The 17,634-nt window shown below is 38.1% G+C and overlaps 1 protein-coding gene across 4 annotated transcripts in view; it reads right to left on the reverse strand.

The window, feature by feature from the left end:
* CDK14 (cyclin dependent kinase 14) overlaps positions 1-17,634 on the reverse strand; it is a 567,195-nt gene that overhangs the window by 182,682 nt on the left and 366,879 nt on the right. For all 4 annotated transcript variants that reach the window (XR_011074670.1, XM_068549142.1, XM_068549143.1 and 1 more), the window contains one exon: positions 15,318-15,411. Coding sequence is in view for 3 of the 4 variants with exons in the window: in XM_068549142.1 (XP_068405243.1) it covers positions 15,318-15,411 (94 nt within the window). In the remaining variant the exon portion in view is untranslated. The remainder of the gene's footprint in view (positions 1-15,317; positions 15,412-17,634) is intronic.

Below are 17,634 nucleotides of genomic sequence, written 5' to 3' on the forward strand. Positions count from 1 at the left end.
CTGCAAGGCAAGGTTGAAGTTGAAGGGAGACAGCAGAGAGGATCCGGTAAAGAAACCAAGAGGTCCAAAATAAGGAGAGATAATTTGTAATTGGGAAAACAGAGAAAAATTCATTAGAGGGGAAAACATTTCTAATATTTAGAATGGGTTAGATTTAGACATTGGAGATTGGAGGAATTCCCGGTAGGTGTAAAGGCACAGAAGTTTGAGAGCATAGGATGTATCCTTCTACCAATTCTTGCATCTTTACAAAAGACTGGACAAGATGAAAGGCAAAGTATGACAAGACTGCCATTTGCTCTGGTCACAGAGAATAATATCCTCCCAAGCAGAGACTCAAGTTCACTGATAATTTTAATATGTAAAGTTATTCAAAACTAACAGAAGGGCTTCCCTGGTGGCACAGTGGTTAAGAATCCGCCTGCCAATGCAGGGGACACGGGTTCGAGCCCTGGTCCGGGAAGATCCCACATGCCGCAGAGCAACTAAGCCCGTGAGCCACAACTACTGAGCCTGCGCTCTAGAGCCCACGCGCCACAACTACTGAAGCCCGCGCACCTAGAGCCCGTGCTCTGCAACAAGAGAAGCCACCGCGATGAGAAGCCCGTGCACCGCAACAAAGAGTAGTCCCCACTCGCTGCAACTAGAGAAAGCCCGCGTGCAGCGACGAAGACCCAATGCAGCCAAAAATAAATAAAATAAAATAAATAAATTTATAAAAAAAAAAAAAACTAACAGAAGCCTGAGTTTATATTAGACACAATACAAGAATAAAATCCATTGAATGGTACATTTAAAATAGACAATTCTCAAGATAATGTGGTAATATATACAATGAAATATTATTCACCAATAAAAAAGAATGAAATCTGGCCATTTGTGACAACCCTGGACCTTGAGGGCATTATACTAAGTGAAGTAAATCAGACAGAGAAAGACAAATACTGTATGATCTCACTTATATGTGGAATCTAAAAATCAAAATAAAACAAAACAACAAACCAAGCTCACAGACACAGAGAACAGATTGGTGGTTACCAGAAATGGGGGGGGGAGTAGTGGGGGAGGGGTGGGCAAAATGGGTGAAGGGGGTCAAACTGTACAAACTTCTAGTTATATAATAAATAAACTAGGGATGTAAAATAAATAAACGGATAAAAAACAAAATAAAATAGACAGTTCTCAACATTTTTCCAGTACAACTAAACTCACAGATAAAGAGATTTTAGGAAGAATTAAAAAAAAAAAAAATGCCATAGTCTACACACTACCTGGAAAATGTATGCCTGTCATTTTCAAAAGAGGTGAGTGAGATAAAGAACAAATTCAGCTCCAAGGTCAGATAATCTGTTAACCTGACTTAGGAGAAAACCATTCTCTGCGGGACATGCTCCAACGACTTAGGTGTATTATTTTATGTGATAAATTTTAATCAACCAGCCATAGCTTTCTATCAAGATATAAAATAATGAGACATGAGATCAATTTTAAACAGAATGTTTTGAGGATGCTCTTTTTCCTTGCAGGGGGTTTTGCAGGAGATGATACAAGGTCAGGTTTTAAATGAATTCACACCTCACAAAAAGATTAACAGCCTGGACAGATTTATCCTTTCGGGTAAAGTCTTCTGAGGCATAAGAAAAGGTAGGCTGCAAAATGAGGGAGGAAACCAGAATGTTAATCAAGTAATCAGGTCAGATAAGAAGTTATAGCAGCTGGGATATGATGATTACCTGTGATGATTACAGATCTTTGCTTGTGTACACAATACTAATAATAGTTACATAACATTATTAATATAAAGCCATGTGAAAGAAGCCCCCAAATATACTCATTATAAGGCATGCCCCTTGAGAATCATATCAAAAGTATCCCTGTAAGAAACACAGGACTTGGTTGGACTGAATAATGATTTCTATATTCTGGATAGTAAGCCCATACTACCTAGGTTTTTAGGTTGCCACATGAGGCCAGAAAATTTAAAACATGCATAACATTTCAAAGCATGACATGCACCTTTTAAAGTAAGAGTTTCTTAGCCAGAAGGACTCATCAACCAGGGTCTGCTCGTTTGTCTGAACGCACAGAGTCCCATCCCTGGAAACCTGATTCTAAAGGCCCTGAGTGGGGCCTAAGAATGTGTATTCAAGAAATGATTCCCAACATGGAGACTTTGCTGTGATATTATTGAGACACTAAACCAACGCCAGCGTTTGCCTACCCCAGATTTCTCATGACATGAGAAAAAATAAATTTTTATATTGTTTAAAAAATAAATTAAAAACATAAATAAAAATTAAAAAAAGAAATGATTCCCAAGTCAACCTCATGCACACTCATGGTTATGAATCAGAGCAAAAACAACCAAACAAACAACTACGAAACAAGAGTATTTTGGTGGAAGAGTCAGCAGACTTAGGATATAGTTTCAGTTCTGGCACTTATTGAACATGCCTTCTTAGGCAAGTTCATATAATCTCTGAAGATCGTTTTCTCAGCTATAAAGCAACAGGTATAGCACCTACTCTTTCTTGGTCCTGGGATCAAAGGAGATGTATTAGTTATCGATCGCTGTGGAACAAGTTACTCCAGAACTTAGTGCCTTTAAGTAACAGACGCTTACTATCTCCATACTTTCTGTTGGTAGGAATCCAGGTGTACCCTTGTTGGGTTGTTAGTCAGACAGGAGCGGATCCCCACCCCATCCTGGACCAGGTCCTCTTTCTCTTCCCCCGCCCCGCCCCTGGACACTGGTGATCGGAACACGCCCAGAGATCCTCCCTTTTTGTAGTCAAGGACCGCAAAGTTTCCAGCCTTATCAGGACCAAACAAAAGAAAACCCACCAGCACAGGTTGGCACCAAGTGGTTGGCAGACGCACCAAGACCTAACAGGGGACTCAAGGTAACCCAGGGTTCACTATGCTGTACTTGTAATAAATTAGCATTGTGGTTTTCGCCCCACACTCCCAATGGATTTCACTTTGGTGCTTGTGGGTAAGTGCCTGCACACTAGGAGAACAGTTATATAACCTAAAGCTGTCAATCAACTTGTCAGTCAAATGATGCAGGACACAGGGAGGGACTTCCCACCACTCTGAAAAAGCAACCCGACCCTCACTGTGGGGCTGCTTCTGGTTTCCAGACAGCTTGCTCCCCTTCTCTCTCTCAGACGCATACTTTTGCTTTGCTTAATAAAACTCTTGCTACTTAAAACTGCTCTGTCTCTTGATTGAATTCTTCCCTTTGGGGCACAAGGACCAAGGAAATTGCCATTTTGGCAGTAACACCTTAACTGTGTGCCTCTGGCTCAGAGTCTCTCACAAGGCAGCAATTAAAGTGTTAAATATGGCTGTGGTCTCACATATAAAAAGTTCAACTAGGGGAGGACCCACTTCCATGCTCACTCACACTGCTGTTGCCAAGTCTCAGGTCTTCACCCGCTGCCGGCTAGAAACATCAGTTCCTTGACACAAAGGTCCCTCCACAGAACAACTTACAACATGGCAGCTGGCTTCTCTCAGAGTGAGCCAGTGAGACTGTAAGAGAGGGTGATCAAGAAGGAAGTAGCAACCTTTCTGTAACTTAGTCGCGGAAGTAATATCCCAATCTCTTTTGTCACAGTCTATTCATTAGAAGCAAGTCTTTAGGTCCAGCCCACACTCAAGGGGAGGGGATTACACAAGGGCATAAATACCAGGAGGTGGGGATCACTGGGAGCCATCTTAGATGCTGTGTACCACAAGAGTTGACGTGTGATGTTCTGCGGAATGAAAGACTTATATGTGGAAACACGTTCCAAATGAAAAAAGAAATTAAGGTAGAATTTGAGTTATAGAAGTCTACTTTATGGATAACATTCTGAGAATTTGCTAAGAAGTGTCACCACCTCACTCACCTCAGGTGTGTCACACTATGGCAGTATTTCACCATTTTTTTTTTTCAGTCTGACACATCTGTGAACTTGTTAGTCAAAAAAGGAAGAAAAGGAGGGTGAGCAAATAAGGGACCTCGTGACCCACCAATTAACACTCTGTGACAGTTCACACTTTCATATTTATCATGGGAAGCAGTATGGTAATGGCTATAAGGAGTATGGGAAAAACAACAAAAATTTTAGAAGCTTGATAAAACTGTTTCCCAGATGGTTTTTTTCCTACAAAGCTGTTTATCAGCTCAAAATGGTGATATGCCCTAATGGAACTGTATCAATACATAATCAATGTGGCAGTTTTAAAACATGGCCCCAGCATTCTTGACACTCTTTCCATCTAGAACTGGGGTCTATGTCCCTTCCTCTTGACTCTGGGTGAGGGTTTGTGACTGCTTTGGCTGACAGAGTCGCTGTACGAATTCTGAAGCTAAGTTAAGAGAAACATGCAGCTTCTATCTGGTCCTCTTAGGACACTCAGTCTTGAAACACAACCACCATCCCATGAGGAAGCTCAAACTAGCCCACATGGAGAAAACCCACGTAGGGCCTCAAGACTATGAAGAGAGAGATATTTGGCTAGTCCCCAACTGCTCCAGCTTCTGATTGCTTCTGCGCCAGCCACCATCTGTCTCCAACCATACATCTGCAACCATGTGAGAGACCCCCAAGTCCATAACTGCCTGGCCCATCTCTTACTGAATTCTTGACCCTAAAACTATGACAAATAATTTTAAAATATGACGGTTGTTGATTGAACCCAGAGTTTTAAGGTGGTTACAGAACAAGAGGTAACTGCAACAGCCAGTAAGTAATCCCGTACTGACAATAGGTTAAAACATTCTCAAAACATTTAAGACTGTTAGACTACAGATATGAACCACTGCCTCCAGAAAAGTCTTCGTAAAAACTATTACAATTGGGAAACATTTATAGCTAGGATGGATATGCCTAAAAGTAATCTTATGTTAATAGGAAAGTAAACTATTACACATCATAGAAATTGGAAACAAAGCATTTCTATTCCTATAATAATGTCTCAGATCAACAGCTGATTAACAAATGTGGTCAGCAACGACCTCCTTCTCTTGTCATATCACATATCATAATACCATTTGGTATTACACCAGCTTTGCAAATATTATCCATTTCCTTCAACATCTACCCCCGCAGATGCACATTACTGTCAGCCACATCCCCTCCCTTTCATTTAAGAATCATGCAGATCATGATACCTTCAAATTCCTTTTTTTCTCCTCTACAACATTTATTTAAATCTTCCTCTCCTTCCTTCCCTTTCTTCTTTCTTATCTTTGAGAAAATCTTTTCATCCACACTTTCAAGGCACTGTCTCTTCCACCCATCCACTCTTGCCTCCCAATACCTTGATCTGTCAAATATGCTTTCTTATATCTTTGGTGTCCTTTACTTTCCAAACATCCTGGCCTTCACTATTTAAAAAAGTATTTATGACACATTATAAAATTTATAAATCTTGACTTAAAAAATACCCTTAAGGTGACATCTAATCCTATTTACTCAGTCAATTCTCAAACAGATTGTCTATACTCAATGTTTTCATTTTTTCACTGCGCACTTACTCTTTAAACCCATTGTAACCTGACTTTAAATATCCAACCCTACTAGAACTATTCCCTCAGAAGTTACCACCTGTGGCCTTTTTTCAGCACCATCCTCCACTGACTTCACTGTACTATTTGGTGCAGTTGATAAAGCTTTCTTTTTTGAAATTCTTCTACTTTTGACTTTAAAAAAAAGTGTTCTCTGGCTCTCCTTGAATTCTAGATATTCTTTCTCTGTTCTCTCCTCCAAAGCACTGTCTACTGTCCAAATCAGAAACATTTCCCACTTTCTTGTATCTACACCAACATTTCTGATGAACTAAATCAGGAAGCCCAAATCTCTTGCTCCAGCATAACTCCAACTTGCAACATGCACACAGGTGTACTTCAAACTCTCTTATTGATTTGCTCAATCTGATGTTTGAATATTAACCTATATAGGAATTTAATGCTTTACACAAAGCAAGGACTTCTCATATAAGAAAATGCTTTCTATAAAGGAGGTCAAAGTAATGAGAGTATTTCTCCTTGATGCAGTGGGAAGAACGACCCTTAATTTGACAAATTCAGGCCTGAGAACTCTGATTTTAATACTCTTATCATTAAGCACAAACAGGTTGCTATTCTCTCCACCTAAATGCTCTGAGCCCTATATCTGCATGTCTTGTGCCTTGACTAACTTCACTCAATGCACAAGTATCAGGATCCTCGAGACAGACTTCCCCAGTATGCCATATGTAAAGTGGCATTCCTCATGCAACACTCATGAGACACATTATATATTTATTGGCTCATTGTCTATCTTCCCTCACAGGAATATAGGTTCCACAAGAGCATGGACTTTGTTTTGTGCAATGCTGTCTCCCCAGAGCATGGAAGAGTATTGAGCCCATAGTAACCACATAATAAATATTTGCTGAAAAATGAATAACAACGAGAAAGTGAATGATTTAATGAAAATCTTCTCATTTTCCATTTATAGAAAGTTTGTAACACTATAAAGTAAATGTAAGAATCCTCAAGGTAAAAAAATATTTTTTTCACCACGTGACCCTATTCAAATCCATAGGTAACAGCCAGCTAATCTTCAAATAAATGTTTCTTTGTAAAAAGTAACGTGATTACCTATTCTGTAGTGAAATATCCCTCTGTCTTTGTTTTCTTCTCAAGACAAATGACCTTACTGAAGTTTGCTACAAAAATTCCGATAGCTTATTGGCACAGAACTTTCTTTATTAGAATACATATCTAATGTCTCCATATATGAATCGCTCGATTTTTATTTCTCTAACATCTTCATTTTCACTGGCTCTGCATCATTTTTCTTCCTCATGGACGTCTGTTTTTCATAGAACACTTGACCTGGGAAGACCTTAAGACAGCGTTAGTCCAGGGATTTCCAACCTTTCTTTCAGCAGCGAGATCTATCTCACATACAAAACCTTGATGAAAGCAGAGCCAGGAGTGGAGGGGTCGGAGCTGGCCTCCCTTGAGGCTACACTCACCTTGACTCCAGCACCCCTGAGACACTGAGGAGAATCATAAGTCTCCTTTGAAAACCATGGATAGTCTAAATTTCCCTAATTAAACCCAGATGCATGTTCTGTGTCGACCCTTCCATTTCTCCAGAAGGAAACTCTTCTCATCCTCTGGGCTAAAAGCATGAGCTGCAAAAGTACAGGATGTGTGCCACATACTATACAGGCAGTGGAGGCACACACTGAGGGAGCACAGAAAGGAAGGGCACTGGCCTCAAAATTCCTCACCCACCAGCTAACCAGACCTGAGCTGATCCATAACCTCCCTCGAGGGAGTGATTATTTCTCTCCTTTTTTATCCTCACTTCTCTGCTGCCTGCCCTTACCTTGACCTTTGTGTAATTGTCCTGATTCTCTCCTGGTTTAGCTCCCCAACCCCATCCCACCCCCACAAACCATTAGCATCCCTAAAGCCTAGGCAGTGCTCCTCTGGTCCTCCTCCACTTTCTCATTATTTAAGAACCAGTAGAGTTTAGGTCCCAACATTGTCTGGTTTGGGTCAACAATCCCTTGATCCTCATTTTTCTCCTAATTCTGTTCAGTAAGAGTTGTGTACTGGACGTCTCCACCTGGGGTCACCTGCTATCATATAAAGTCCAGTTCCTGAGCTCTCTTCTTCCTCTCCTCCACTGGCACTCCTTTTCTTTCTTTCTTTCTTTCTTTCTTTCTTTCTTTCTTTCTTTCTTTCTTTCTTTCTTTCTTTTTTTTTTTTGGTAATTATGCCATCACTTCCATTAATCTTTTTTTTAATTTTTTTTTTATTAATTTTATGGCTATGTTGGGTCTTCATTGCTGTGCACAGGCTTTCTCTAGCTGCCGTGAGTGGGGGCTACTCTTCATTGCAGAGCACGGGCTTCTCATTGCAGTGGCTTCTCTTGTTGCAGAGCACAGGCTCTAGGCACATGGGCTCAGCAGTTGTGTCTCGTGGGCTCTAGAGCACAGGCTCAGTAGTTGTGTCTCATGGGCTCTAGAGCGCAGGCTCAGTAGTTGTGGCACACGGGCTCAGTAGTTGTGGCTCGTGGGCTCTAGAGCGCAGGCTCAGTAGTTGTGGCACACGGCCTCAGTAGTTGTGGCTCGTGGGCTCTAGAGCACAGGCTCAGTAGTTGTGGCACATGGGCTCAGTAGTTGTGGCTCGGGGGCTCTAGAGTGCAGGCTCAGTAGTTGTGGCACACGGGCTTAGTTGCTCCGCGGCATGTGGGATCTTCCCGGACCAGGGATCAAACCCATGTCCCCTACACTGGCAGGCGGATTCTCAACCACTGTGCCAGCAGGGAAGTCCCAGTGGCACTCCTTTTCAATGTCCCCATTATTTTCCATGACTTCATGGAGCACTTAGTTCCCCAAGCTTGAAACTCTGAAGTTATCTTTGACTCCTTTCTCTTCTAAATCATTTATGTACAAGATGTATTACAACAGTTTTGCAACAACATCCTCCTGACCTGAACGTCTGGAAGCTGTTCTAATGTAGCACAGCTAACAGTACATTTGAGGTGAGCAGGGACCGTATCTGTTGGTTTTCCACTGCCTGTAGGCACAGAGCCTGGCACGGAATAGATGCCTAAAAATTCTTGTTGAAAGTATAACTGAATGGGATAAAATTTACTGTAGCATAAAAACTGTAAGCAAATTACCTAGTACTGTAATAGGGCAATGTGTTAGTACATTTGGGAACATTAATAAGATATTATAGCATAATTAAAATAATATTTTCAAGCGTATATTAATGGCTTGGAAATTGCTCCCTATTAAATGTGAAAATAAAGAGAAGCTGAATACAAAACCCATAAATCTATTATTAACCCAATGGTGAAAATCTAGAAAAGAAAATACAAAAATATTTAACACTGGTTATCTCTAAATGGTGGTTTTAATTTCTTTTCATACGGCTTTAAAATTTTTCTAGCTGCCTTATTTTTTATAAGCTTAAGACTCTGAAAAAGATTTGCCACCATGGAAATAACCAGGACTATTGATGAGACTTGAAAGAAATGTGTACAAATTAAAAGAGGCATTTATTTCAGGGTGGGTGGTATTATAATCCATCTCCCTGACTTTGTTTTTCTAAAATCAGCTTTAAAAAACATTGCTTAATATTTTCAGTATCCTTCACTCCAACATGTATTGCTTAGTTCTTTCCTCTGTCAGCCTTTATATAGTTGAGTTTATCATTATATCATATTACATTAATTTTGCTGAAATGCCATTTTAACCTTATTATTCTTTTGTTAAAAATTGTACTGTCTCCTTATTACTTATAGATGAAATAAAATTAAAAGTCCTTAGTCTATCAAAGTCCAAACTTCAACATCCAATCTCACCTTCCACGCATACAGGACAGACTCCTACTGTGCCTACTCCACTCCTGGACCGTTGCCTGATGTTCCCCATATCTCTTACTCCACTTCAAATCTTATACTTCCTTCCATGCTTAACAAAAATGTTCTTGGAAATTTCCTTTGAACACCCACAGCCCTTATGCATAATCCTGTAATATGCAATTTTAGAATTAAAAAAGGTTAGAGCTGCAAGACACTATTGAAATCATTTGGTTCAATTCCTCCCTTTACAGATGCAGAAACTACAATCCAATTAGAAAAGGTGGCTTGTTCAGGGAAAAAAAACAATCTAGGATTAGAATTCAATATTGAACTCTTAGAGTTTAGTATTTTAACTAATACAGGATCTACTACATTACTGTATCTCCCATCTGCTGATCAATTGCTCAGCAATTTTTCATGACTCCATTCCTAATGGTATGTCTTGCCTGCCTATCTTGATTGCCCTCATTTGCTCCAGGGCAGATACCCTGGCACAGAATTCCTTTCCATCTCCATTGTACCTAGTGTTGCAGAGGGAGTGCTGAAGAAGTATGGCGGACATCACCTCAAGCAACCCAATGATGGAAGTGAAGATACAAAACTGTGACAGCAATATTCCATCTTAACAATGTGGCTGCTACATCCAATTGGATGGTAATGACCATCAAAGGAGGCGGTGTCAACTTTCTTTTACATTCTATATGGCCGTTCTAGCCAATCATGAAACCTCAGGGTTATGGTTCCCATTAAGATCCTGGAAAGAGAGCCAGGATGGGGAAACAAGGACTGGAACTGGGTCTACAGGTTACGTCTCTGCAGTCAGTTCAATTGTAAAACACGGAGGCTTAAGGAAGGATCTGACTCAAAAGCCAGGCTGAGTAGATTTCAAAGTTGCCAGAGGCTCTTTTCACACACACACAAATACACACACACACACACACACACTCTCTTTTAAATTCTGAATGATATATACACGGAAGAGAAACATTCTAACAACTGTACCAATCAAATAATGTACAATATGTTAACAAATAACTGGTGGATGAAACTCCATTGCAAACCAGAAGACCAGGAGACAGGGAAAAGTGAGCCTCTTGGGGTTAATCAACATTCAAAGGCAGGGAGAACTAGAACAGGCCCCCAGAACACAATCATGCCAGCCCCTCTGTCGTGGCTGCTGTACTCTGGGGCCATGAGCCATACAAACCCAGAAGCATCTGCCAAAGGTTTCAGACAGCTGTGCAAGCACTCTCTGCCATTTGTCCAGCTGTTGTGAAGTGGCAGAAGAATGTCCCCAGGGTTCTATCAAGTAGAGTTCTTTTTCAATTCAGAACAATATGATTAGAATATGAATTTTCTTATTAGTTCTGATTTTGTCACTCTGAATATATATATTTACCTGGGTGAATACATCTACTGCTTATTTTCGCAGCTAACAAAGGTGAATAGAAAACATCGTGACATTAAAAAATGAGTAATGTTGAAGAAATGATATTAATCACTCTTTTACTGTAATAGCAGAGTTACTGCTTAGTGAAGTAGGTGCCCGTTCACCTGGCAATTCAAAATGTCTTGAACATAATTTGTCAAAATTCTATCACTTTCCTTCCTTTCTTGTATGTGAGCATCACAATTTCAAGGAAAATGATTTAATGGTGAAATCTCAGACTGCAGTATAGCCACCTCACCTTACATAGATCAACACAGTTACCCTGTTGTGGAAGTGAATGCCCTGGACTTGTTAAGAATGTGAACTGCTCCTTCCCACCAAAGGAAGGAAAAAGAAAAAATAAGAAAAAGAAAACCTTCAGAAGAAAAATATAAAGGCTCTAGTGACTGATCTTTGTTGCTTTTCACATAAAGACTCAGTGTGTGGGAGTTAATTATATTAGTTATCTTGGGTAACAAGCTTGAATTCTGTGCTTCAAAGTTATTAACCAACCACCTTTCTATATACAGTTCACAGGCAAATGAATGGACTTAATCCCTGTATTAAAACACAAAACAAAACGAACAATTCCATGTTTCGTGACTTTTCAAAGTTGATTATCTCCTTGGCAATGCTTTACGAGAGGCCAGATACACAACTGCTGCTTTAGAAAAGAGTCTCTGGCAGTTTACATGAGAAGCCCGTGAAAGTGGATTTAATCACGTTTAAAAGTCATTCCTCTTCAGACCAGACATAAAAGGTCACCAAGAAAAAGCATTTTTTCCCAGTGATTCAACCACATAGGGTTAGTAAAATTTCTTCTTCCAATGATTGCACAACTCCTGAGAGAGTCTGCTTGTTTAATGTGTCATATGGCTAACATTTGCAAATTTAAACAATTCAGGGGAGGAAATAAAATATTTAAGATGATAACATTTACTGTCAAAAGAAGTTTGCAGATTTCTCTCTCTCTTCTTTTTTTGGTCATATCTAATTCTTCAGGGTAAAACATAACATTATTTAATTCTAAAGCAGCAATTTTATATAGATGAGGATCTTTATCTCCTAATTACCAAAGGACTTGGTAATTTTTTACTTGTAAACATTTTACTTGTAAAAATCATTACACGTGTAAAAAAAACTACAGTAAATGAAGGAGTTATTACCATAAATCATGATGCTTATCTGCATTTAAGGGTCTCTGTGGTCTAATAAGTAGCTTGGTGTATCAATATTCCCATAGAAAATTTACAATGATGTATTTCTTTGATTTATTAAAAGCCTAGTCATGGCTCAAAGGTCTCTGAATACCCATAAAATTAGGAAATAATTGCCATAAAATTAAGAAATAATAACAAAATCTCCATACAAGAAGCAATTCAACAAGATAGTACCTATTGGAAATGACTTACATTATAAAAATAATATTGAAAATTAAAACTTTGACTAAGCTATATCAATAAACTATGTTTTCATGAAACAAAATTTTTGGTACGACTGCTATAGAATATACCTCATTTATATAACCATTTCTTTTTCTTTTAAATTTACCCTGAAATAATGTGTATGTAGGGACATTTCTTTCTATATAATTTCCCTTTGAAGTTTTCTGATTTCAAATATAGTAAATTAATGATTTTAGCATAAAAAATAGGTAATTTGACAAGGGTATGTAAGTATTGTTCAATAGCTATCAGGGAGTGAATAGTTAAGTGGAATCTAAAGTTTAGGAAATTATTATCAGAATATAATTAAGTGATATTATTATTATTATATTTGAGCTTTAAATAAATTAAAAAGCTAAATATTTAAAGATATGTTTTGGCATAAAGATCTATATGATGCAAAGTATAGCCCATTAAAATTCCCTCTCCTGTCATGTTTTTCACAATATGTGAACAAGTTTATTGTATTTTGGGGAAAATAACTGTGGAAAGTTACTTAAAATAGCTGAATGAAAATAAAGGCTTGATTAGAAAAAAAGGAAAAGAGAAATATGTCTATGTTAAATTTATGCTAAGGGCCATGAAATATGAATAAAGAGATATTATTTTTTCTTGGCTGGTAAAGCTCATTTTATATCATTTCTTTGTAATATAATCTATAGGCTCAATACAATCTCAATGAAATCAGTAAGCAACTTTCTTGACAACAGAGAGAAGGAAGTGTTCCATGAGTTTAGATGGAGGGAATGAAGTGTAAGAATGGTCAATAGACTTATGAAAATTAAACTGTATTCAATTCAGGACTTTCAATTCTAATAATTTTTCTTAACTAATAGGATAACTGTGCAAAGAGTATTTCTGACAGCGCTTTATAATAGTTAAAAACTATAAACAAGCCATCAGTATCGGGCAAATACTTAAGCAAATAATTCTCATCCATACGACGAAATACTCATCACTAAGAATGATGATAAGTTTCTGGATTTATTTTCCAATGAAAGGTGTTAACTACCTATTGCTAAGTGAAAAAAGAAAGTTACAAAATAGTATACAAGATACAATTTAATTTTTTTAGCATGTGTAGAAATGGAAGATATATACTAAAATACTAAACATAATTTTCTCTGGGTAGTAGGACAAAGGGGTTTTTCAATTTTTATACTTTTTGACATTGTGGGAATTTTCCATTATAAGGCTGCATTATTATAATCATAAGACATTATTTTAACACTCTGTGTGGGAATTTATGGATGATAATAATAATTAAGTAAAACTGAAAGGAAGTGGATACAGACAGTCTCTGGGAGAAGAAACCAATAAGATAAGACTTTGAAGAAAGTTTCTATAATATTAGGGACTCTGCTGTTTGCCCACCCACTGTGAATACACAGGGATGCCTGGGGTATAGGATACTGCAAGGAGGAATCACGTGTGCTTTGATTTTCTAGTTTTCATTTTCCTTTTCTTATCATTTAATGCTGACATCAAGGTGAACACAGCAGTGATGGAGTCTCAATTCATATCACTATACCCTCCTGTGGTCCTTATACTTAATATGAAAGCTACATTTTAAGGGTGTACTTGCATAATCCAATAAGTGCATGTCTTCACAAGGTCCATTCTAAAATGTGCCCCAGTGATTTCACATGGGAGATTTATTTTAAAAAAGTATGATAATGTGGTTAACTGCTACAATGTATATAGTCTGACTCCTTTTAACAAAAAAAATTAATTTGTCTAGCTCTTATTCCATGTTTTAAATAATAAGTTTATATGAATATTAGCTAATGTGGAAGTTCCACTGAATGAAAATATCTGGTATAAAAATGATTTGATTAAAGTAATAACAACACATCTATTGGGTATTTATTATGTGTCAGGCATAGTTCTAAAAGCACTTTATGTAATTAAGTTTATTATTCCTCAAAACAATCTATGAGGTAGGTGTTACCATTATCCCTTATTTTACCCACAGGAAAACTAAGGTTCAGAGAACTAAGTCCCTTGTCCAAAGTGACAGAGCAGGTGACAAACCCAGCTCATCTGGCTACAGAATGAATTTTATTTTTATTTTTCACAGATTTACAAAAATTTTTAAATTTAAAATTTTAGAATAGTTTTAGATTTATAGAAAAGTTGTGAAGAGTAGTACAGAGAGTTCCTATATACTCCTCACCAGTTTCCCTGATTGATGAAATCTTACATTACAGGGAACCTCCATCACACCTAAGGAGCACACACTGCTATGCTGATATTAACTAAACTGCACACTTCACTTGTATTTAACTAATTTTTCCCTAATGTTCTTCTTCTGTCTCAGGATTCCATGGAGGATACCACATTACATTACGCTGTCATGTCTCCCTAGCCTCCTCTGGGCTGTGACAGTTTTTCAGACTTTCCCTGTTTTTCATGACCTTGACAGTTTTGAAAAGTACTAGTCAGGTGTTTTGTAAATGTCCCTCAGTTTGGGTTTGTGTGATGTGGCTTTCCAGATTAGGCTGGGGTTATGGTTTTCGGAGGAAGACTACAGAGGGGAAGTGCCGTTCTCAATACATTATACAAAGGGTACATACTACCAATGTGACTTATCTTTGATGATCTTAACCTTGAAGACCGGGCTGAGGTACCATTTGCCTGGTTTCTCCATTTTGAAGTTACTATCCTCCCTTCCCTTCTTTCCATGCTCTACTTTTTAGAAAAAAAGTTACCAATCAAAGCCCACATTTAAGTGGGTAGGAGTGAGAGGGAATAAGATACACCTATTTGAAGGGGGGATATCTATATAAATTATTTGGAATTTTTGTCAGAGCCTTCGTTTTTAACCCACTCCTCTGTATTGCCTCTGACATCCTATCCTTTCTTACCATTTTGGCATATTATTCATGTGCAGTAGTTTAAAAACACAATTCTTCACTAATTTCCTGCTTTTGCAAAGATCCAAAAATATGTTAGAATTAAATGTGACAACCAACAAATTTGTTTGAAATTATTTTCCACTACCACTGTAGGATTTGTCACTGAGGGATGCATTCAAGACCAATTTTTTTCAGAAGTATTCTGTAAAGAACTTACCAGAAATATTCGTTCAAGTTGATCCTGAATGTCTTTCATTCCTGGAAAAGCAGCAACTCCTTGGATCATTTCAACAAAGATGCAGCCGACTCCCCTAAAGAGAGAAGAAAGAATTGTTACTAAAACATCAATATACTCTGCTAAGATACTAAATCTGGAATTAGAACATCTAATTAGAACATCTAAATCTGGAATTAGAACATCTACTCCTACAAAGGAGAAATAATGAATAAATAATATTCTAAATAAGTATAAAGGGCTGTGTCACATGTACCTAGATCCCTTAACTTTCCTTTACCTTCTCTGTCTACTGCCCAGAAAGGACTCCAAGTAGATGCAACTACATAGGCTCAGAAAACGGTGCAAACCAATAAAATATAAGCCTCACTGACTACCTCACTCACAGGATATGGCCAAGAAGCTCCTTAGCTTGATATAGAAAGCCTCCATAGTCTTGTTCTAACATCCTTTTCCAACTCTATTTCACAAATTCACGATGTATTATCCGCTATAGCTGTCCAGGGCTCAAAGCTCTCTTTGCATCAAAATCATTTGGGGAACTTTTAAAAAATGCAAATGATCTGAACACAAACCCCAGAGACTCTGTTTCAGTCAGTTAGAGGCAACGCATTGACTCGGGCTGCTCAGGTGATTTAGGGCAGCTACACTGAGGAGCTCTGAGCCAGACTGATCTGTCCACAGGCCTAGCATAAACCTATACAACTTGGCTCAAGTTACTCTAATACCTAGAACTCCCTTTTTCTTCATTTGTTTGCTCTTGACATGTAAATCCAAACCAACCTATAAAATCTAATTTAAATGTAATCTCTTCTACAAAGCCTTCCATGAACATTCTGCCAGACAGGACAGATCCCTTTATGAGTTTATTTGTTAAGCTCTTATTCATTATCAGTCTTCTACTATGGTCAAATTCTTCTGCCAGGCTCACAGTTCCTATCTGGTAAGGCAGTTGAGCATATCAGGAGACCTTGCCTCTCAGACCACAGAACCCAACAGGAACACCGAATCCACAGTACAGGCAGAGAGCCAATCAGATACTTCTACTGAAAGTTTGGAGATAAAGTCACCTGGGAACAGGATGGAAAGAAACTAGCATATATTGATGAAATAAGTCACATTAAAGGCAGAGAACGTGCAAGAATGGCCACCTTCCTGCAGATGAAGTTTCCTGAATTGACCTGGTTCCCACCTTCTTAAGGCCTGGATGTTCAGATAAACCAGTGTTTTTGCTAGATCTCTCTAACTTCTAGCAATTCTCTAGGATTTTCATTTTTAATGGCTCTACCTTTAATGGGTTTATGTTTCCTAAAAGTATACTAATAAAATCATAAACATATTGGGACACTTCTTCAATTGCTGCACTCGTATTCAATTTAGAGTGAGCAGTCCCTTGTGTATTTATTTCAGATCCTCTAGAGGTTAAAGACAATGCCTTACTTCTCTATACCTGCCCCAGTTGTATGTAAACAATATTTTGAATTAAAGAAGTAATCCATTAGCAGAAATCTCTTCTCTATTACACCACATAATTTTTATCCAAATTAAACACAAGTAGTATATACAGTGAAAATGACTGAAAACAAATCGTACTTTATATCATAAAAAAATTCCATTTAATAATAAAGAATTAATTTCAAAATCAGTATTCTAGGCAGATGAGTTTTTATTTTTATTTATTTTAACATCTTTACTGGAGTATAATTGCTTTACAAGGTTGTGTTAGTTTCTCCTGTATAACAAAGTGAATCAGCTATAAATATACATATATCCTGATATACCCTCCCTCTTGGGTCTCCCTCCCACCCTCCCTATCCCACCCATCCAGGTGGTCACAAAGCACTTAGCTGATCTCCTTGTGCTATGCGGCTGCTTCCCACTAGCTATCTATTTTACACTTGGCAGTGTATATATGTCCATGCCACTCTCTCACTTCGTCCCAGCTTACCCTTCCCCCCTCCCCGTGTCCTCAAGTCCATTCTCTATGTCTGCGTCATTATTCCTGTCCTGCCCCTAGGTTCTTCAGAACCATTTTTTTTTTTAGATTCCATATATATGTGTTAGCATATGGTATTTGCTTTTCTCTTTCTGACTTACTTCATTCTGTATGACAGTCTCTAGGTCCATCCACCTCACAAATAACTCAATTTCGTTTCTTTTTATGGCTGAATAATATTCCATTGTATATATGGGCCACATTTTCTTTATCCATTCATCTGCCGATGGCCACTTAGGTTGCTTCCGTGTCCAGGCTATCGTAAATAGAGCTGCAATGAACATTGTGGTACATGACTCTTTT

This window comes from Eschrichtius robustus, chromosome 8 (assembly GCF_028021215.1).
Source record: "Eschrichtius robustus isolate mEscRob2 chromosome 8, mEscRob2.pri, whole genome shotgun sequence".
In the NCBI taxonomy this organism is placed as follows: Eukaryota; Metazoa; Chordata; class Mammalia; order Artiodactyla; family Eschrichtiidae; genus Eschrichtius; species Eschrichtius robustus.